At 37.3% G+C, this 22635-nt stretch overlaps 1 protein-coding gene across 1 annotated transcript in view; it reads left to right on the top strand.

Annotated features, from left to right (window-relative positions):
- Window positions 1-85: 85 nt before the first annotated feature.
- ASPM (assembly factor for spindle microtubules) overlaps window positions 86-22635 on the top strand; it is a gene marked incomplete at its 3' end in the record, with an annotated part of 57355 nt that continues 34805 nt past the window's right edge. Inside the window, exons 1-9 of the mRNA XM_082703053.1 lie at window positions 86-1364; window positions 2785-2928; window positions 4693-6193; window positions 15158-15262; window positions 15868-16014; window positions 17218-17463; window positions 18200-18267; window positions 21591-21732; window positions 22501-22631. Of these exons, the coding sequence (XP_082559179.1) occupies window positions 1071-1364; window positions 2785-2928; window positions 4693-6193; window positions 15158-15262; window positions 15868-16014; window positions 17218-17463; window positions 18200-18267; window positions 21591-21732; window positions 22501-22631 (2778 nt within the window). The 5' untranslated portion in view covers window positions 86-1070. The remainder of the gene's footprint in view (window positions 1365-2784; window positions 2929-4692; window positions 6194-15157; window positions 15263-15867; window positions 16015-17217; window positions 17464-18199; window positions 18268-21590; window positions 21733-22500; window positions 22632-22635) is intronic.

Genomic DNA, 22635 nt, shown 5'->3' with positions numbered 1-22635 from the left:
TCATTGTATTTTTAGTTTCTACTACCTTTAGAGGCAGTCTGGTATAGTAACAGCAAGAGTACAAACTGCCTGGGTACCTATCCTGGCTTTGCAGCTTGCTGTCTGGTATGCCCTGTATTGTTCATCTGTAAAATGCAAATATTTTACAGAGTTGAAGTGAAAGTTGAGGTCAATGTGTAAAGGACTATAAACAATCCCTGGAATATAGTAATATGCAAGTCATAATCGTTATTATTAGACACCTACAGTTAAAAACCAAAAAGTTGTCGAGGGCACTGGCTGTCAAAACCATTGCTTACGAATTCATGGGAATCTCGGTTTTCTCCATCTACCTTTTCTCCCAGAATCCCAAGGTAAGAACCCACATGTAAAATTACTGAGCCCTTGTAGGGTCAGTCACTGAAAGAAGCACGTTCACACAACTAGGAATTTAATTTTCTTCATTTTTTTCTCCCAACTCTCCACAGGAAACCGCAAAAGGAGAGCGAATTAATAGCTTTCTGGGTGGGGTCTATTGTATTAGTTTTGCCTACCTAACGGTTTTTCCCAGGGTTGTCTCGGGCACCCGCAGTGACTGCTACATTTACTGTGGCAATGCTGTTACTCTCTCCCCTTTAAGCCAACCTGTTTACACATAAAAAAGCTAATTGCGAGTCTAAACCGCGGGTTTCGGGGTGTCGCCAAGACTCCCCCAAGCTTTTCGCCCCCTTCACGCAGCGAGCGGCGGCCCACGGAGTCGTTTAAATAAGGCGCTGTCGTCTCATTGGCCGGAGGCTGCTGCGCGCTGATTGGTCTTCTGAGGAAGCGGCGGCGGCCCGGCGCGCCCATTGGTGGAGGCGAGAAGTTTAAACCGAGGTTCTGGCCACACTTGTTTTGCTCCCTTTTGGAGTCTGCGAATCTGTGGCGTTTGTTTCTTTTTTCCTGGCGTGTCGGCGACTGGGAACGGAAGGGGGGCGAATTCGCTGTCCGACTTCCACAGCCGCCTCCCAGGGGCCGCGGCCGGGGTCCCCGCTCGCCGGCAACCTTGTGGGAGTTGAGCCAGAATCTCCGGGCGGCGTCTCGAAGCTGCCATGGCGACCCGGCGTGTGGGGCGAAGCTGGGAGGTGAGCCCCACCGAGCGGAGGCCGCCGGCCGGGCCCCGGGGCCCCGGGGCCGAGGATGCGGCAGCTTCCCCGCCGGTCCTGTCTCTCAGCCACTTCTGCAGGTCGCCTTTCCTCTGCTTCGGAGATGTGCGCTTGGGAGCCTCGCGGACGCTGCCTCTGGTCTTGGACAACCCTAACGAAGAGGTCGCCGAAGTGAAGATCTCCCACCTCCCGGCCGCCGAGCAGGGCTTCAGCGTCTCTCAGCGCTGGTTCCAGCTGCAGGTAGGTGGTGGGCGGGGCGTGCCCGCGCCCCCGCCCGCGTTCCAGGCTCTCCTGTGCCCCCCTGTGGTGGGGGCTTGCGGGTAGGACGACTTGGAAAAGAAACCCACAAACGAAGGACCCCTTAGCTCCTGCTCACTGACTCTGGGCTAGTCCTTATGCCACATGCTCTGTAGATGGGTAGGTAGGCGCCGATTTGGGCGGTGACAGCAATCCCCGCGCATGCACCGTGCATCTCTAGAAGAATTTCAATATATCGATCTATTTATTTATTTTTCGGATTGCTAGGAGTAACCTAGAGCAGCTTTTAAAGGATTATTGCTTTCTATCAGTCATCTTAATATGCATTTTAGTTTCCATATGTATCAGGGAAACTGACTCCACATAGAGTCAGGTAACTACTTTTGCGGGTGAAATAGTGAGCTTTGTTTTGGCTGAATATGTCTACAGCAAAAAAACAAAAACAAACAAACAAACAAAAACAAGCATGGGCGGTGCATATGCTTTACTATCTTAATCTCCTCCCCCCTTTGCTACAGTGCAGTTTTAATGGTGAATCAAATTTAATTTTACAACTGTTGCTTCAAGAACAACCTGGCTAGCTTTTCTGCATTGCATTGGCCATAGTAATGTTCCCATCCCTCTTACCAAAAGCTAGAGGATTTCTGTTCGTATTTTGACTGCTGTGGCCTTACCATTGTGAACTCTGACAGTTTGAAAATAATCCATTAGCTGAGAGAGTCTTAATTGTCTGTACAACTTCTTCATAAGGTAGTGAGAAGAGGCTCTAATCTGAGGTCCACGTAGCTTGTGTGCCAGCTGTGGTCCAGTTACACATAAGAAGCAGGGTCTCTCCTCTTCTTCATGAATGCCTGCTTTTCTTTCTATGAGAAGATAGAAATTTTTCCATCTGTGTAACACTTTTTATTTTTGTTATGTGGCCTAGAGTTGTTTTATGGTTTTTCAATTTATTTTATTAGAATTTACTGTTTTATAGAGTAAAAGTTCACTTTTTAAAAAATGATATCTTTGAAAAGCTAGCCGTTTATGATGTTTTAGGGGTTCTCCTTTAAAACAAAACTTGTCTTTTTCCCCCTGAAAAACAGTGGATACAGAGTTTGTTTTGTCATTGTCAGGGTTTTGCATTTGACAAATTCCTGCCAGGCTGTGGGGTGTAGATGCAACTAAGATTTCATTATAATTTTTATTTTCTTGTTGAACCTTATTATTAGTGGTTTTTTCCCTTATAATGAAATTAGATAGGGTAGGAAAATATATTCGACTTGTTAAATGTTAATTAGGGTGTAGAGCGTTGGTGACTAATAATTAGTAATCATCTACTGTATTCTAAACTGTATATAATGTTTTGATTATTATGCATCACTACTTTTATATTCATTGAAAATGTGTGCTTTGATTATAGCCTAAAGAAAAAATTGTTATTTCTGTTAACTGGACACCATTAAAAGAAGGCCGAGTAAGAGAGATTGTAATATTTCTTGTAAATGATGTTCTGAAACACCAAGCTATTTTACTAGGAAATGCGGAAGAGCAGAAAAAGAAAAAGGTAATAAGTTTTAATCATTCTGTGATTTACTCTAAGAAAGTAAGAATGTATAAAAATTTTGAGAAGTCTTTTTTGTTTTGTTTTGTTTTGTTTTTGTTTCAGATTTTTATTTGAGTTCTAGTTAGTTAACATATAGTGTAATACTGGTTTCAGGAGTAGAATTTAATGATTCATCATTTACATATAATACCCAGTGCTCATCACAAGTACCCTCCGTAATACCCATCACCCATTTAGTCCATCCCTTACCCACCTTCTCTCCAGCAACCTACAATTTGTTCTGTTTAGTTTTAGTTAAGAGCCTCTTAAGGTTTGTCTCCCTCTTTTTTCCCCCTTCCCCTATGTTCATCTGTTTTTTAAATTCCACATATGAGTGATATCATAATTTTTATCTTTTTGTCACTGACTTATTTCCCTTAGCATAATACCCTCTAGCTCCATCCATCTCATTGAAAATGGCAAGATATTCTTTTTGATGATGGAGTAATAGTCCATTGTGTACATATACCCATCTTCTTTATCCCTTCATCCGTCAAAGGACATTTGAGCTCTTCCCATAATTTGGCTATTGTTGATAACTTTGCTATAAGCTTTGAGGTGCATGTGCTCCTTTCAATCAGTATTTTTGTATCCTTTGAGTAAATACCCAGTGGTACAATTGCTGGGTCAGAGGGTAGTTAGGGTTAGGGTTAGGGTTAAATGTGTAGATTGCTTTGGGTAGTATAGCCATTTTAACAAACTTTGTTCTTCTAACCCGTGAGCATGGACTATTTTTCCATTTTTTGGTGTCCTCTTCAATTTCTTTCCTAAGTGTTCTGTAGTTTTCAGAATACAGATCTTTTACCTCTTTGATTAGGTTTATTTCTAGATATCTTATGGGTTTGGGTGCAACTGTAAATGGGATCAATTCCTTAATATCTCCTTCAGCTCCTTCTTTATCAGTATATAGAAATGTAATCGATTTCTGTACATTGACTTTATATCCTGCACCTTTACTGAATTTGTTTATGGTTCTAGCAACTTTTTGATGAAGTCTTTCAGGTTTTCTACGTAGAGTATCATATCATCTGCACATAGTGAAAGACTTCTTCCTTGCTGACTTGAATGCCTTTTATTTCTCTTTGTCATCTGACTGCTGAGGCTAGGATTTGTAGTACTATGTTAAATAACAATGATAAGAGTGGATATCCCTGTCTTGGGTCTGCAGAGGAAAAGCTCTCAGTTTTTCTCCTTTGAGGAGATGGCCTTTCATATATGGCCTTTATGATATTTAGAGGTGTTCTATCTATACCTACTTTGTTGAGGGTTTTATCAGGAATGGATGCTGTACTTTGTCAGATGCTTTCCCTGAATCTATTGAGAGGATTATATCATTCTGATCCTTCTATTAATGTGGTATATTACATTGATTGATTTGTGAATACTGAACCACCACTGCTCCCCTCCACAGCACTTGTGATTCTTTTCTCCCCCAAATCACATGTCCGCACCTCCTACCTTCCACTGTGTGAACTCTTTTATCCCTCCAGTTGTGCATTTTGTTTCTCAATCATCAGATCAGTTTCTTGGGTGTTCAGAATGATTGTTTATCTAGCTGTGCTTGAGGGACAAGGCAAGCATAGGTTCCCCCTATTATTCCATCATCTTAACTCCTCTGCAAGATTATTTTGGTAAATCTTAAGGTAACATACATAATGTTGCTAATTTAAAGGTAATATTCAGTAGCTGTCAACTTAACCTGTGTGTTTTGCTTATTTTTTGCAGAGGAGTCTTTGGGATACAATTAATAAGAAGAAAATGTCAGCCTCTTCAAGTAATAAGAGGATTTCCTGTATTCAAAATGTTAACAAAACATTTTGCGTTTCACAAAAAGCTGACAGAGTTAGAAACCCACTACAAGCTTGTGAAAATTTGGCTATGAATGAAGGCCATTCCCCAACAGAAAACAATTATTTAATCCTTGAGGAAAATAAAATACCAATATCACCTATTAGTCCCATTTTCAAAGAATGCCATGGTGAGACTTCCTTGCCTCTTTCTGTACGTCGATCTACAACATACACATCTCTTCATGCGTGTGAAAATGGGGAACTGTTGAAAGCAGAAGGTGCCAGCATTTTGGAAGATTTTAATTTTAGTGAGAAAGTTGCAAATGAAACTTCCTTGAACTCCACAAATAATATTAATGGCCAAACTGAAGAGAATAATAAACTTACTCTTACCCCAACTTGTTCCTCCACTTTGAACATTACACAAAGCCAAGGAAATTTTCTAAGTCCAGATTCCTTTGTAAATAACAGCCGTGAAGCTAATAATGAACTAGAGGTAATGACATGTCTTTCATCAGATATGTTTATGAAAGATAATTCAAGGCCTGTGCATTTGGAATCAAAAACTGTACATGAAAATTACCGGACGATCTTAAGTCCTGATTCTTTCGTAAATGATAATTATGGACTAAATCAGGATTTAGAATCAGAGTCAATTAATCCAATTCTATCCCCAAATCAATTTGTAAAAGATAATATGGCATATATATGTATATCTCAGCAAACATGTAAATTATCACCATCATCAAATAAAAATTCTCAATTCTCACAGTCTCCTCAAGATCAGAGAACAAATGGAGTTTTACCTCTTATTTCTGAAGGTCAGGGTTCACAATCTCCCAAAGCTATTTTTGAAGAACCCAAAGCTTTAGAAATGAAGTCAAATCATTACAGTTCTACAAAAGATCGACCTAACAAGTCTACAAAAGATCGACCTAAGTTTTCTACAATTCAGGATGTTTCTAGTTACAGCCATGATAAGCTTATAAGACGCCCAATACTTTCTGCTACTGTTACTAAACGGAAACCCAGTTGTACCAGAGAGAACCAAAAGCAAACTAATAAACCGAAGGCAAAAAGATGTCTCAACAGTGTAGCAGGTGACTTTGAAAAAGTAACAGATCATCAAAAAGAGAAAGATGATTTTCAGTCTTGTCTTCCAGTTATAGATCCAGTATTCAATAAATCTAAGAGTTATAAAAATGGCCTAACTCCTCCCTCAAAGACCACTTTAGTTGCCCGTAAAAGAAAGAGTGAGGGAGACAGGGATGATGCAAATGTTAGAATTACAGAACATACAGAGGTACAAGAAATCAAAAGAATTCATATTTCTCCTGTGGAATCTAAAACATCAACTATTAAAAAATCAAAAAAAGTGATAATACCAATCTCAAAACACATGAACAGAGAGAAATTAAACCTGAAGAAGAAGACGGGTGAGTCTTGTTTATAAAATCTTTAATGATAGTATATCTACAGGGTGTGGATTTGCCATTTCTTTAGCTTTAGTAAATTTTCTATTGATAAGCTTGAATTAAGTTGCACTTTTCATTTGCCAGTTTGCTTAGGAGAAGATGGGGCCGAATTCTAAACTAGTTTTGATTTGTTCTTATTGCAACTTTGATATTTTGTTCATTATCTTGCATTAATTTCAATTTTAAAAACTGCATTAAGATATTTACCTTGATTAGAGACTTATTTGGCACATCCTCAAGTTTTATACGTAGGGAAAGTACTTTACTTGTCTCATCTTAGTCCAGGCCCTGACTGGAATATCCAGTGATGTGCCTGGCCCCCATCATACCATCTGAGAAAATGCAGAAGAGGCTTTGCATACCCCGTGTACCTCCTGACATTATTCTCCCTCAGCCTTTACTTAGCTCTTAATTAAGACTGAAGACAGGGCCCTAGATTTCGTCATACCTCGGGGAAAAACATCATTGTTCCTGTTACTCCCAGCCTTGCTGTCAAGGCTGCATCAAAACCAGGACTAATTCCATTGTGCTCTTTTAACCCAAATTATCTCATGACAGTCAAGGTCCAGGCAGGAAAACAAATCACGCTACTTATTTAGCAGATAATTTAAAAGAATCCTGTAACTCCTAGGAAGTATCACACATCTCATTTCTGTCATTTATTATCTCATTTCTCTTTGAACATCCCCTAATTTGAAACATTTTCTCTATCTCTCCAGCTCTTTAAAGTGTCTATGCCCTCTGAACTCACAGTCCTTCATTAGCATTGTCTTTTATAAACATTCCCTTTCTGCTACCTTGCTGAAACCTGGCTTTCCTCTGAAAACCTCTGTGTTCACTGCAACCCTCTCAAGTTGTATCTGTTTTTCTTTCCGATTCCTTTGACCGCGGGCCTTTTGATAAGATAGTGGTCCACCTTCCTTCTCACATCTACATCTAGACTATTTTTTCTTCTTTTTCCTTGAAAACAAATGAAAAGAAAGCAAACAGCAACAGAACAGCTGGAGGTTCATTTTTCACTCTCTTTCACCTATATTCCTCCTTGTTATAATGAAAGATTACTCTCAAGATTTTTACATTTGGCTCGTTTGTCTTCTCCAAAACTACCATCATTATTTTTTTACCATTTATTTATTTATTTTTTTAAAGATTTATTTATTTATTTGACAGAGATTACAAGTAGGCAGAGAGGCAGGCAGAGAGAAGGAGGAAGCAGGCTCCCTGCCGAGCAGAGAGCCCGATGCGGGACTGGATCCCAGGACCCTGAGATCATGACCTGAGCCGAAGGCAGCGGCTCAACCCACTGAGCCACCCAGGCGTCCCTATTTTTTACCATTTAAAAATCCTTATAGGATCTTTCCAATATAGAATCTTTCCTTGCCTTTTAGGTCCAACATACTTAGTCCTAAAAATATCTCCATCTCTAATCACCATTTATGATTTTAGCATTTTCTCTACAAACCCAACTCCCAACATTTTTTTCCCCTTTATGCACATATAATCCTTTAATCCTTCATGGTTTCAGCAGCCTTCACTCTGACATGTCCTTATTTTCCTACTTATATAGCTTGGATTCTATAACTCACATGATCATTCCATTCATCTCTCTTCCCCTCATTGTATTTGTCTAGCAAATTCCAATCCTAATCCAACTCTACCTGCTCTGTGCCTGAATCTTGCTGGTTGGTTTTTAAACTAATGACCATAAATCTCTAGTACGTCCTTAACTCTTGGCTGTACTTTGGGATTTATTAACTTTTATCACTTTGTCACAGACTGTCTCTTCCCTCCCTTCTTTTCTCCTGAAACCTCTAGCACTTTTCTTTCCTCCTCTCTGATGATTGAGAATGGTAGGTAATATTTATTGAACATGGCTTCTGTCAGATCCAGTTGTAAGTGCTTTACTATTACCCCCTCTAATACTCATGACACAAAATATCACAACAGATAATTGTTATCAATACAACATTTTCAAAATGAGGAAACCAGTGCATCCAGAAATTGAATAATTTGCCCAAGATTGCAGAGGTAATAAATGATAAAGCTAGGATTCCACCCCAGGCAGTTAGGCTCCAGAGATTGTTCTCTGAACCTTGTCTAAGCTGATGATCTGCTTCCTACTTCATTGAGTCAGTAAAGTATCGAAGAAAACCTTAAACACTCAACATTTACCTCCCATACTTGTGTTTAGTCCACTACTTTCTTCCCACCTACTAAAACATGAAGTGTCTATGCACTCGATGTAGCTAGACTCTTCACTGGTACGACAGATCCTATATCCTTCTACCCAGTGTTTGTCTTCTCTCTCCCATATCTTCTTACTGAGTCATTTCTGATACAAATATGCTGTTATTCCATCTTTTAAAAGTACAGAATTGTATTAATACCATTTATACCTCCTTCAGCCCCTGCTCTATTTTTCTTTCTTTTGAGCAAGACTCCTTTGAAGAACCTAAGTCTTCACTTTGTCATTGTTCACTGAGATATATATACTTTTATGTGTAAACATGATACTTGAATTAAAAGGTGCTTTTTAATGTAAGAAACTCATTTAGAAAGTTGCTTGAATTAGCTGTTCTACTCCGTCTCTTATTTTTTGAACCCACTTTAATCAGGTTTTGACTACTGAAATTTTCTTGTCAAGGTCAATAATACCTCCACACTACTAAATCTGATAAATATTTGTCAATCTTCATCTTGAACTATTAGCAAACTCTTCGATACTTTGAACCTCTGTCTTCTTGGAATACCTGATTCTGCCACCGCCACTTTCTCCCAGTTCTTTTCCTACTTTACTGGTTCCTTCTCAGTTTTTCTTGTGGAGTGCTCTTTAGCACCCAACCTCTAAATCTTGGAGTAAGTGAAAGCTTAGTTACTGATCTTTTTCATACTTTTTATTTGTTTTTTAAGATTTTTATTTATTTGTCAGAGCAAGCAGGAGGAGCAGCAGGCAGAGGGAAAAGCAGGTTGCCTACTGAGCAAGGAGCCCTATGTGGGATTGGGTCCCAGAACCCAGGGTTCATGACCTGAGCTGAAATCAGCCACTTAACTGACTAAGCCACCCAGGCATCCCCCTTTATCATATTCATACTCTTACTCATTCCCTTAGTGATCTCATTCCATTTCCTAGTTTGCAATGCTACCCATACATGGAGGCCTCCCAATTTTATGTTTTAGAATGGACCTCTAATTTATAAACTGATTTCTTCACTGTCTAGTGAACATCTTTATTTAATTTGTCCAAAGTCAAACCTTTGCTGTCCCTTCTCCCATGAGACATCTACCTGGTATGTCATTCCCATCACAATCCTTCCTGTTGGGACCTTCATCTCAGGTCCAAACCTTATAAATGACGTTAAGTATATTTCTCTCCAACCTTTTCTTTGTAAGTTTAGTCTGTCTGATTCCAAATTCAGTCCATCAACAAATCCTATCTTCTCTTTCTTCTAAGTACAGCATCTGATCACTTCTCACCATTTCCAGTGGCACCTGATTTAGTCCGTCATTGCAGAGCCTACTAATAGATCTTTCTTTCACCTTTGGCTTCTATATAGTCTATTTTCCATATAGCAACGAGGGTAATACTTTAAAAATTACTTGGATTCTGACATTCTCCAGTTTTGTACACTAACGGCTTCCCATTTCACTGAAAGCCAAACTTTTTTACAATGATGTACAAGGCCCTGTAAGATCTATATTACCCCCCACCTGCCCCCTCCCCACCCCTAACATTTATCTCTCTGCCCCTTGGTCACTCTGCTTCTACCACCCTGGCTTCCTTGTTATCCTTGAATCCTCAAACATGCTCTGTCCTCAGGGTATTTCAAGTTTATTGTCCCATCTATTTAGAATGACTTCCTTCTCTAACTCCTTCATGTCAGATTCAAAAAGGCCAGTAATTTGCCCAAGATCACAGAAGCCACAGAGTTGTAATTTAAACTCAGGTCTCCCCAACTACAAAGTAAATATTCTTTCTACCATATTTTATTATACTGTTATCGTTTAAGAGAAAGAACAGGTAAATATAAGGGTTTTATTTGGGGCATCAACCCATGATAGTGATGGGGATCCATCTAGATTTCCCACTCTCTTGCTCAGGAACCTTCAGTTGCTCTCTGCTATTATCAGATTATTTACAGTCTTGTTATTCTACCATTTAAGGTTGTCTTCTTGTGACCTCTATGTAGCCAACCTGTTAGCTTATATTCTACAACATTCTTTGCCATGCTAGTCCTGTCATTCCATCCATTTATCTTTTTTTTTTTTTTTTTTGCTGTTGTTAACCTTATACATAGTTATGCAATTTTTTTTCTTGTGGTGAGGACTTTTAAGATTTACTTTCTTAGCAGCTTTCAAATAGGCAGTTCAGTAGTATTAACTAATCATCATGCTGTCTATTACATGCCCATAACTTATTTATTTAGTAACTGGAAGTTTATACTTTGACTCCTCTCACCCCCACCACTCCCCACCTTAGGCAATCACAAATCTGTGCTCTGTATGAGCTTAGTTTTTGTTTTTGTTTTAGATTTCACATATAAGTGAGATCATATGGTATTTCTCTTTCTCTGTCTGATTTATTTTTTACTTTTTCTATATTTTTTCTATATTTTTTACTTTTTCTATATTTTCTATATTTAGCATAATCCCCTCAAGGTGTGTGTGTATATATATATATGTATATGCATATATATATATGCATATATGTATATGCATGTATATATGCATATATATACATATATATATATATATATAATTTTCTTTATCCATTCACCCATTGAAGGGACGCTTAGCTTGTTTCCATATCTTTGTTATTTTAAGTAATACTGCAATGAATATGGGAGTGCATGTGTCTTTTTGAGTTTGTGTTTCTGTTTTCTTCATAAAAATATCCGCAAGTGGAATTGCTGATATGGTAGCTCTAGTTGTAATTTTTTGAGAAACCCCATACTGTTTTCCATTGGCTGTACCAATTTACATTTCTACCAACATTGCACCAGGGTTCCCTTTTCTTCTCATCCTTGCCAACACTATTTGTCTTTTTGATTATAAACATTCTAACAGGTGTGAGATGATAACTTATTGTGGTTTTGATTTACACGTGCCTAGTGATGATGAGTGATGTTGAGCATACTTTCATATGTCTGATGGCCATCTGTATGACTTCTTTGGAGACATGTCTATTCAGATCTTTTGCCCACTTTTTATTTGGATTATTTAGGGAATTTTTTTTGTTATTGAGTTGTTTGAGTACTTTTTCTATATTTTGAATACTAACCCCCATCAGAGTTTTCTCCTATTCGGTATGTTACCTTTGATTTGGTTGATGATTTTCTTTGCTGTGCAGAAGCTTGTAGTTTGATGTAGTCTCACTTGCTGTTTTTGCTTTTGTTGCCTTTCCTTTTGGTGTCAATCCCAAAACTCATCACCTAGTCAAGAAGTTTACTGCCTGTGTTTCTTTCTAGGAGTTTTATGGGTTTTGGTCTCACATTCTTTAGTCCATTTTGTGTTGATTTTTGTGCATAATATAACATAGTAGTAGAGTTTCATTATTTTGCATGTGGCTGTCTAGTTTTCCCAACATCATTTATTGAAGAGACTATATATTGTATATTCTTACCTCCTTTGAATGTAAAACAATTGACCATGTATGTGTAGATTTATTTCTGGGCTCACTATTCTGGTCCACTGATCTGTGTGCCTGTTTTTATGTCAATACCATACTGTTTTATTTACTATAGCTTTGTAATACAGTTTGAAATCAGGAAGTATGATGCCTCTAGCATTGTTCTTCTTTCTCAAGATTGCTTTGCCTATTTGGGGGCTTTTGTGATTCCACAGAAATCTTAAGACAATTTGTTCTATTCCTTTAAAAAAAAAAAAGCCATTGAAAATTTAATAGGGATTTCATTGAACCTGTAGATTGCTTTGGGTAGTATGGACATTTTTAATAACTTAATTCTTTAAATCCATGAGTCTGGAATATCTTTCCATTTATATGTGTCTTCAGTTTCTTTCTTCAATGTCTTATAGTTCTGTGTATTTATTTTATGTCCTACATCTTTACTGAATTAACTTATTCTAATGGTTTTGTGATGGAGTTTTCAGGGGTTTCTATATATAATATTTCATCTATGAATATGACAGTTTTACTTCTTTCTTTCTAATATGGATTCCTTTTATTTCTTCTTCTTGCCCAGTTGCTCTAGTGAGGACTTCCAATACTGTGCTGTATAAAAGTGGCAAGAGTGGGCATCCTTGTCTTATTTCTGATCGTGTATCCTCTTGTTAACTTTCTTACCTATTGTTTTCTCACTAATTCAGATCTTCCGCTTATTTCAGGTACTATAGTCAATTTTTATTAACTCCCTGATGGCTTTCCCTCGAGGTATGTTCCCTAAGCAAATCTGAATTCACTATATATAACATCTCCTATGTTAACACTATTTCTTTGCTTGTATTTCTTGTTTCCTATAGATATTATCTGACCAGATAACAAATTCTTTGAGTATAAGGAACATACCTATACCTGTTTTGATCTCCTACAAGGTGCACAATAAATGATGAATGATGAGTTTGTTTAAGGTGGCCACCTAGTTGGGCGTCTTTGCAAGGGTTTAGAGAAAATTGGACACATTGAGTATCTCACTGATGAGCTTATATGAGAGCTTGGTAACACTCACTAAGAATAAGTGACTCTTTCTATTCTGGCAAATCCAGGAAAGCAAAGAAAGAAGTCCATTTTCCAAGATATATTTATTCAGTATTGGTAAGGTGCCTACCATGTGCTATGCATTGTTTGAGGTTCTGTGAATACAAGGAGAAAAGGTATTGTTCCTATCTTCAGGCTGCTCTCAGTCCTCTGACTGAGCTATGCACAGGGAGTCATGGAAGCACAGAAAGAGACGCACTTTACTTGGACTTTCTGAGTGATGAGGTGCTGCGAGTTGATGGTTCCAGGAAAGGATTCCCACAGAATAAAATGATTCCACACAGAGGTACTCGCTTCTCTGGTGTTTCAGAATGAGGACTTTTTCCTCTTATTTTTATTTTTAAATGTTCAAATACGAAGAAATTATAACCTCATAAATATGTCACAATATAACCGTGTTCCTTATTTTCACAATTGGTGCAGATTTGTAATTCCTCTAAATCAAAACTAAGCCAACTTTTTCTCTAAAGGTTCAGATAATAAATATTTAGGTTTTGCAAGCCAAATGATCTTTATTACAACTACTAACCTCCACCACTGTAGAAGGAAAAAGAGCCACAGACAATGTATAAATCAATAAATGTGACTGTTCCATACAATTTTATTTATGGACACTGAAATTTGAATTTTTATGTAATTTTCATGTATCATAAAATATGATCATTTGAATCCCCCCCCCAATTATTTACAAATATAAAAACTAGTCCTAGATTGTAGACCATATAAAAATAGTCAGTGGGCTGGATTTTGCCTGTGGATCATAGTTTGCTGTCTTCTGCCTTTTCTTAGCTCTTTGTTTATATGTAGTAAGTGTATCGTGTGGTACAAAACCTGCATTTGAGGGAGTGAACTGCTGTTCTGATATAACCTATATTAACCTATAAAGTATATCACTTTGCCACTGTCACCTTTATTGCAGTTTCCTTTGTAGTTACCACCTACTACCTTCTTCAGTCACCTGGGTTGGATACCTGGAAATCCTCCGAAGTTCTCATTCTTTTCCACTTGCCTAGCCAGTGGTTATTAAGGCTTGTAGGTTCTACTATTAGAATAACTCTCCTTTCTAATTTATCTCCACTGCTTCTGTTTTAATTTAAATTCTCATAATAGCTAAGTTGCACCACTGTGATAGCTTCCTCTTACCTTTCTATCTCTAGTCTTGACCCCTTTTATTCCATTGGCCTCTGTTTTCTAAATGTAAAATGATAGTGTTATTTCCTGGATTAGATCTTTCACTGGCATACCAGAGACATCAGACTGATTAATAGTGCCGGCTCTAGGAGTATACTGCCTAGCTCTGCCACTTACTGGCTTGTGTGACATTGACCAAGTAGCTCAATTTTTCTAAGCCCCTGTAGCCTAATTATATAAAATATGGATAATAATAGTACATTTCTTAGAGGTTTGCTGGGGTGATCACCTGAGGTATTCTACATTAAAAGACTGTGATAGTGCCTGCAACAAAGTATTCAAACATTAGCTGCCACTACCTTTATTATGATTAAATTCTTTTCTACTTTTTTCAACCTCCTCTATTGTTCTTCTGATAGGTATTTTTTATTCCAATCATACTGCAGTTCTGTCAAACAGAACATTCCTCATGCCTTTAAAGTCATGCCTGACTTTAATAAGAGTCAGCTCAAGTGTATTTACATTTAGGAAGACTGTCCTATCCTTCTAGGTGAACTTAACTCTCCCTCTTGTTCTCACAGCTGCTTAAATGTACTTCTCCTTTATGCGGTGTATTATAATTTCTTTTAAACTTATGTACTAGACTAAGAACTTCCCAGGGCTGGGACCATATCTGCAATTCCGCATTCTCAGCATGTAACACAGAATCTGCAATATATACATAATAAATGGTGGTTTAGCTTCTGCAGACACAAGATAAAGTGTAGCTTCTAGTCTGTAACTTCCAGGTGTAGGTTTTATTGACCCCCAAGCTCATAGCATAGTACCAGGAACTTAGTAGTTATTTGCTAAATGGATGTGATATTGAAGAACTCAAATATAACTATTTATTTATTTATTTATTTATTTATTTTTAAAGGTTTTATTTATTTATTTGACAGAGATCACAGAGAGAGAGAGAGAGGAGGAAACAGGCTCCCCGCTGAGCCACCCAGGTGCCCCCAAATATAACTTTAAAAGAGTTCATTCATGGAATTTATTTCATTTTTAATGCTATCATTCTGCTTTCTAATTTATTTTAGATTCATCAGTATACAGAACTCCTAATTGTAAAACAAACAAAAGAACAAGACCCATTGTTGCTGTGGCACAGTCTACTTTGACCTTCATAAAACCGTTAAAAACAGGTAAGTGTTCATTTTTTTTTTTCAATATTTTATTTATTTGACAGAGAGAGAGAGAGATCACAAGCAGGTAGAGGTAGGCAGAGAGAGGGGTGAAGCAGGCTCCTCGCTGAGCAGAGAGCCCGATGTGGGGCTCAATCCCAGGACCCTGAGATCATGACCGGAGCTGAAGGCAGAAGCTTTAACCCACTGAGTCACCCAGGCACCCCAGTGTTCATTATTTTTTAAAGTCACTGAAAAACTGACATGGAGTGAAGCATTAACTACATTTCAAGTGGAAATGAATTGATACTTTTTGTTGAATTAAAGCCTTGGAGAATTGTAAATATGTGCATTCAAATAACAGGATATTTTCTCAGACTTTTGTGAAATTAACTCATGGTGACTTGGGATTTTTAAATAACCAGGAAGTACGGTGGTGCTTTTTCCCTTCAAACTTTGATTACATTTTATACCTAAAATGTTTCCAGTGGTTATCTGCAAGTAGTGGAAAAGCAAATATTGTTCAGTGTTTTAGGTGGTTTTGCTAATAAAAATGGTCTTTTGCTATATATTGCATAATAATTTAAAAGAGAATTTCTCATTTAATAAACCAACTGTATTTTTAGATGTTCCAAGACACCCAATGCCGTTTGCTGCCAAAAACATGTTTTATGATGAACGTTGGAAGGAGAAGCAGGAGCAGGGCTTCACTTGGTGGCTAAATTTTATATTAACTCCTGATGACTTCACTGTAAAAACAAGTATTTCTGAAGGTAAACATTAATGATTAAATTAAATAAGACTCTTGTTTTAATAGATAGTTCTTAACATAAATTGCCATTTTTAAATTATGCATATGTATTATAGTTAATGGCATGGTTCACTAACTCATTGACATCATTGCTAAAGATTGTATAGGTAAGAATTTTTAGGGAATTCTTTACTGAAAGTACTCAACTTTGCTTTTTCCTTTTGCTTTCCATTCTTGTTCATCAGCCAAGGCAATTCCAGCCTTTCAGGGGAATGAGTTTTATTTTAATATAGATTCAGTCTGAGTTAACAGTGAAACATGGCTACTAAGAAATCCAATTCAATCTTCATTGCATAAATAAAGTATACTATACTGGTGAATAAATCTAACAGTCTTGTATAGCAAACATCTCAGTGCATGTTCTGAGAAAGACTCAGGTGTAGAATAAGATGGAAGCATTCTGTCCTTCAGACATGTGAAGGCTTTTTTCCTGAGAGAGAAGGAAACTTAACTTGTGATGCTCTTGAATAGAAATTATAGGGATCAATTCAACTCAAGATAAGGAAACATCATTGTAAACATTTAAATTGCCAAGCCATTATATAAGCTGTCTTTAAAATGATAATTTCTCCACTGTTACATGTTCAAAGAGAGGTCTTTCTGTATTTGTTAGAGAATAGTGTATAGCATATTTATATTAAAAGGCCCTTTGGTGAGACAATCTCTAGAGGGAGCTTTTTTTTTTCCCCAGAAGAAAACAAAGCCTGATTTTTAGTTTTCTTCTTGAGAGAAAATGTGTTTTATAAAAATTCAAGTTGCATTTCAAAATTTAATTGATTTTTTTAAAGTCACATTCTTTAGAGACCTTTTTTAAATTTATTAAAAAGAATGGAAGCAGAGAAACTAGTTGGGAGACTATTTCATAAGCATAGGTTAGAGATTATAGTGTATGAGCTTGGGTAATAATGGTGGAGGTTATGAGAAATGGTTAGACTTGAGATCCATTTTGTAGGTAGAGCCCCAAGTTGCAACGACAGAACGGTCTAAGGTACGGAGTGAACCAGATGATCCCCATATTTTGAGAAAAGAAAGGAAAGAACAAGCTTGGAAGGGGCAGAAAAAAAGACCCTATTTTGGCCATCTTATATTTGCACTTACTGCTAGATCTAAGGATATATGTATATATTGTTTAACCAGAAACATTCTTCCTTTTCTTTTTGCCCAGTAAATGCTGCTACTCTTCTTTTGGGATTGGAGAGTCAACATAAAATCAGTGTTCCTAGAGCTCCTACAAAAGATGAAATGTCTCTCAGAGCTTATACTGCTCGGTGCAGGCTGAATAGATTACGTCGTGCAGCATGTCGCTTATTTACTTCTGAAAAAATGGTTAAAGCTATTAAGAAGCTTGAAATTGAAATTGAAGCTAGGCGGTTAGTTGTTAGAAAAGACAGACACCTCTGGAAAGATGTTGGTAAGAAGATTATAGAAATCTTTATAGGGGTGCCTGGGTGGCTCAGTGGGTTAAAGCCTCTGCCTTCAGCTCGGGTCATGATCCCAGGGTCCTGGGATCAAGCCCCACATGGGGCTCTTTGCTCAGCAGGGAGCCTGCTTCCTCCTCTCTCTTCCTCTCTGTCTACTTGTGATCTCTCTTTCAGTGTCAAATAAATAAATAAAATCTTTAAAAAAAAAAAAAGTAATCTTTATAAAGATTCTTTAAAGATGTGATTATTTATATTTTTTAAAGATTTATTTATTTATTCATTTGAGAGAGAGAGCATGGGTATTCATGAGGGGGAGGAGGACGGGGAAGAGGGGAAGGGTGGAGGAGAGAATCCTCAAGCAGACCCCCCACTGAGTGCAGAGCCTGAGACAGGGCTGATCCCAGGACCCTGAGATCATGAACTGCACCAAAATCAAGAGTCAGATGTTTAACTGACTGAGCCACCCAGGCACCACTTGAAATTAATTCCTTAAAAACACTCAACATTTTGTATTTCAGAGTCAAATATATACATGATTTGACTTTGCTGCCTAAAATCTTATGTACTTTAATATAATCATATATATAAGAATGCCATATATTTAAATTAACTGATTTCATATAAGTGATTATCCCTGGTTTTTTATGATTTTCCTCCATAAAATTTTATTTATTGTCTCTATTTGAGTAGTGGTCTGAGCTTACTTGCTTTTCACATGCATTTCAGGAGAACGGCAGAAAGTCCTGAATTGGCTGTTGTCATATAATCCTTTATGGCTACGAATTGGCTTAGAGGTAAGTATATGCTTCAGTTTTTAAAATTTTATCCCTTTCATTATATACTTTTATTGTATACTTCTTTTGTTATATATACCTTTAGTAGGCTTTTTATTATGTATTTTTAATAAAATATGATTTCACTTATAAAGTCATTTAATTAGCTTAATTGGTTTTTCAGTATAAAATTTAAGGTCCTGGGGTGCCTGGGTGGCTCAGTGTGTTAAGCCTCTGCCTTCGGCTCAGGTCATGATCCTCAGGGTCCTGGGATAGAGTCCCGCATCAGGCTCTCTACTCAGCGGGGAGCCTGCTTCCCTTCCTGTCTATCTGCCTGCCTCTCTGCCTTTGTGTGATCTCTGTCTGTCAAATAAATAAATAAAATCTTTTATAAATAAATAAATAATAAAATTTAAGGTCCTTTAAAAAATGCTTAGTAGGTAATTAGATCATGCCAGTATATATTATTGCCATATCATCACATAGCAAGTAATTTTCTTGTTTTCTTAAATATGTATAATTTGGTACTGGATATAATAACAAGTATTATAATCTTCTTCTTGAGCTTTTACAAATGATATTCTAGACTGTTTGAAATATATTATCTAATTTAAACCTCTTCAAATCCCAGTGAGGTGTGTCTTGTTTTTTTCACTTCATGACCATACTGAAGCTTAGATTTTAAATGACATGCTATATGCCAATTATTAGTCAGGATGAATCTATACTTGCCTGATACCAGAGCCCGAACTTGTAACCATTTTAATGCAACATTTCTTATAAAAATGTCATCAAATTTGAGTTTTTCACTTGGTGCATGGCTCAATAATGCTTAGAATTTTTTTTTTTAAGATTTTTAAAATTTTTTTATTTGACAGAGAGAGAAAACAAGTAGGCAAAGAGGCAAGCAGAGTGAGAGGGAGAAGCAGGCTCCCCGCCGAGCAGAGAGCCTTATGTAGGGCTCAATCTCAAGACCCTGAGCCAAGACCTGAGCTGAAGGCAGAGGCTTAACCCACTGAGCCACCCATGTTCCCCAATACTTAGAATTTTAAAACTAACTGAATGTGGGAGACCTGGGAGGCTCAGTCGTTAAGCGTCTCCCTTAGGCTCAGGTCATGATCCCAGGGTCCTGGGATAGAGCCCTGCATCGGGCTCCCTGCTCTATGGGAAACCTGCTTCTCCCTCTCCCTTTTCCCCGGCTTGTGTTCCCTCTGTAGCTGTCTCTCTCTCTCTCTCTCTCTCATAAATAAATAAATAAATAATCTTAAAAAAAAAACCCAACTAAATGAAAAAGACAGTAATAGTTGACTACTAAAAATATGATTCTATTTTTAAAATGCTCCCTATTTCCAGTTTTCTTTGTCTTTTACTGGTATACTTTTACATTTTCTTTAGGCTTTTTGCCATTGTCATTTGGGATATTCTATTCTTCAGTTTAGAATACAATGGTCTTTGGGACTGAAAGGAATTATTAACAGTATTTGGCTTTTATTTATCAAGAAATTGAGGCCCAAAGAGAACAAATGATAAGCTTTCTGTGGTCACACAGTTTGATAGTATCTTTACTGAGTTTTCTTATTTCAATTTAGTATGCTTTTGTTAATCAGAAAATTACATATCAACTAGCTCTGCTTTCACAGTCAAATAATTCTGGAACCTTAATTGAAGTAGAACCCCTCTATTTGGGCCAAGATAAAAAACAAGAGAATTAGGCAGAAACTTGCAATGCCTTTTACAACTTCTGCTTAGGAGCACCTGGGTGGTTCAGTTGTTTGTCTGCCTTCAACTCAAGTCATGATCTCAAGACCCTGGGATTGAGTCCCGCATGAAGGTCCCTGCTCAGTGGGGAGTCTGCTTTTCCCTCTGCCTCTGCTTCCCTGGCTTGTGCTGTTTCTCTCACTCACTTGCTCTCAAATAAATAAATAAAATCTTTAAAAATAAACAAAAAATAAAACATCTGTTTAGATGTAGTAGGTATCCTTCCATCTGTATTCCACTGGCCAGAGTGCATTATTTGGCCAAACACAAATGAGGTAGGAATATTATCCTCCATGGACACAGCAAGTCCATGTCAGTTGGTGGGAATGTACACTCTTTTTTAGATAGGAGGTATGAGTACCTGTGAACACCTTAAGGTTCTAGTGGTGGGCATGACCTTTGAGGATTTTAAGAAAACATCAAAGGAAAAAAAGTAGGTAAATATAAAGTTTTTCTATTTTTTTTAATTTTTTTTTATTTTTTAAAAGATTTTATTTATTTATTTGACAGACAGAGATCACAAGTAGGCAGAGAGGCAGGCAGAGAGAGAAGGGGAAGCAGGCTCCCTGTGGAGCAGAGAGCCCGATGCGGGGCTCGATCCCAGGACTCTAGGATCATGACCTGAGCCAAAGGCAGAGGCTTTAACCCACTGAGCCACCCAGGCACCCCAAAGTTTTTCCATTTTGACATATATTTACCATGCTTTTATCTCTACAATTGGTCAATGTAAGCTTATAAGATATAACCTGATATGGTTTTAGTTTTTTCTAATTACTTTAAAAATCATTAATAATAAACATGTTGGTGTTAAGTTAATTTCATATTTAAATCAATTATGTTATACACAACTAATGAATCATTGAACACTACATCAAAAACTAATGTACTATACAGTGGCTAACAGGACATAATAAAAAATATTGTTAAAAATCAGTTATAAACAGGGGCGCCTGGGTGGTTCAGTGGGTTAAGCTGCTGCTTTTGGCTCAGGTCATGATCCTAGAGTCCTGGGCTGGAGCCCCACATCGGGCTCTCTGCTCAGCAGAGAGCCTGCTTCCTTCTCTCTCTGCCTGCCTCTCTGCCTGCTTGTGATCTCTCTCTCTGTCAAATAAATAAATTAAATCTTTAAAAAAAATCAATTATAAACAGATCTGAACTTTCCAAATTATTATGTTAGATTATTTGCAGATGGGTTTCCACTTGTTAACTATTAAAAAATTTTGAATATTTAAGTTTCTATTGTACCTTCATGATATACTTAGTAGGATAATTAAAATTGAATTTGAGCAACATGCCTACATTTGATAGTTCTTTAAAGGAAAATTAAATGTAAATATGGTTTGTCAGATGATTTTTAAGAATTTAACTTAGTCCTGAGCTTTTGCCTTTTTTCATCGTACATCATATACACTAAGGAATGCACAAAGCATACACAGTTTTTTGGTTTTTTTTAGCAAATATCCATGTTATTTCCATACTACTTAGAAAATAGAACATTGCCAAATCCTTAGACGATTATACTCTGCGCGCCCCCTATTGTATCCTTTTGCTTCATGAAAGTCACATAGTTTTTAATTTCTTTTCAGACAATTTTTGGAGAACTCCTATCTTTGGAAGACAATAGTGATGTCATGGGGTTGGCTGTGTTCATTCTGAATCGCTTACTTTGGAATCCTGATATAGCTGCTGAGTACAGACACCCCACTGTTCCTCATCTGTATAGAGATGGTGAGTAGTTCTGCCTCCATTGCATTCTTTCCACGCTATGCATAAATGGCTTCTTCTTATTATTCTTTCTGGTCTCTGTTTAAATTTTACCTTCTTAGAGATGCCAATATAAATAGTTCCTCTCTCCACTATCCACCCTTTCTTTTCACCCATCATTCCCCATCACTTTCTCCATCACTATAATTATTTTTACCTTTTTGTTCTCTCTACCCACCCTCTCCTCACAAGTAGGCAATAAGCCCTGTGGAGATCATATTTCTTTTAGCTTGTTAACTATATATGTGGCATCTAGGATGCTGCCTGCATAGAGTAGGTACTTATTAAAAATTTGTTGCATGAGATAGACTAAATCACTTTTTTAAGGATTTTATTTGTTTATTTGACAGGGAGGGAGATCACAAGTAGGCAGAGAGGCTGACAGAGAGAGGGGGAAGCAGGCTCCCTGCTGAGCAGAGAGCCCGATGTTGAACTCAAGCCCAGAACCCTGAGATCATGACCTGAGCCAAAAGCAGAGGCTTAACCCACTGAACCACCCAGGCGCCCCAGACTAAATCACTTGATATCTCTGTGCCTCTGCTTCCTCCTCCATGAGCTGGAAATATTAGAAACATAGAGTTTTATGAATATTACATGAATTCATACATTTAAAACACTAAAAAACAAATAATGTTCTATTTGTGCTTACTATTAATTTTATTAGTACATTATCATATTTTAAGGTGAAGCTTTTCTTTCACAGATTAACTTGCTATGTTTTTTGTACTTAAGGTCATGAAGAAGCTTTGTCTAAGTTTACATTGAAAAAGTTATTGCTGTTGGTTTGTTTCCTTGATTATGCTAAAATATCCAAACTTATTGATCATGACCCTTGTCTCTTCTGTAAAGATGCTGAATTCAAGGTAT

This window comes from Mustela nivalis (assembly GCF_964662115.1).
Source record: "Mustela nivalis genome assembly, chromosome: 16".
NCBI lineage: Eukaryota > Metazoa > Chordata > Mammalia > Carnivora > Mustelidae > Mustela > Mustela nivalis.
Note: the sequence above shows the minus strand (reverse complement) of the source record. Positions and strands in the feature narration are given on the sequence as shown.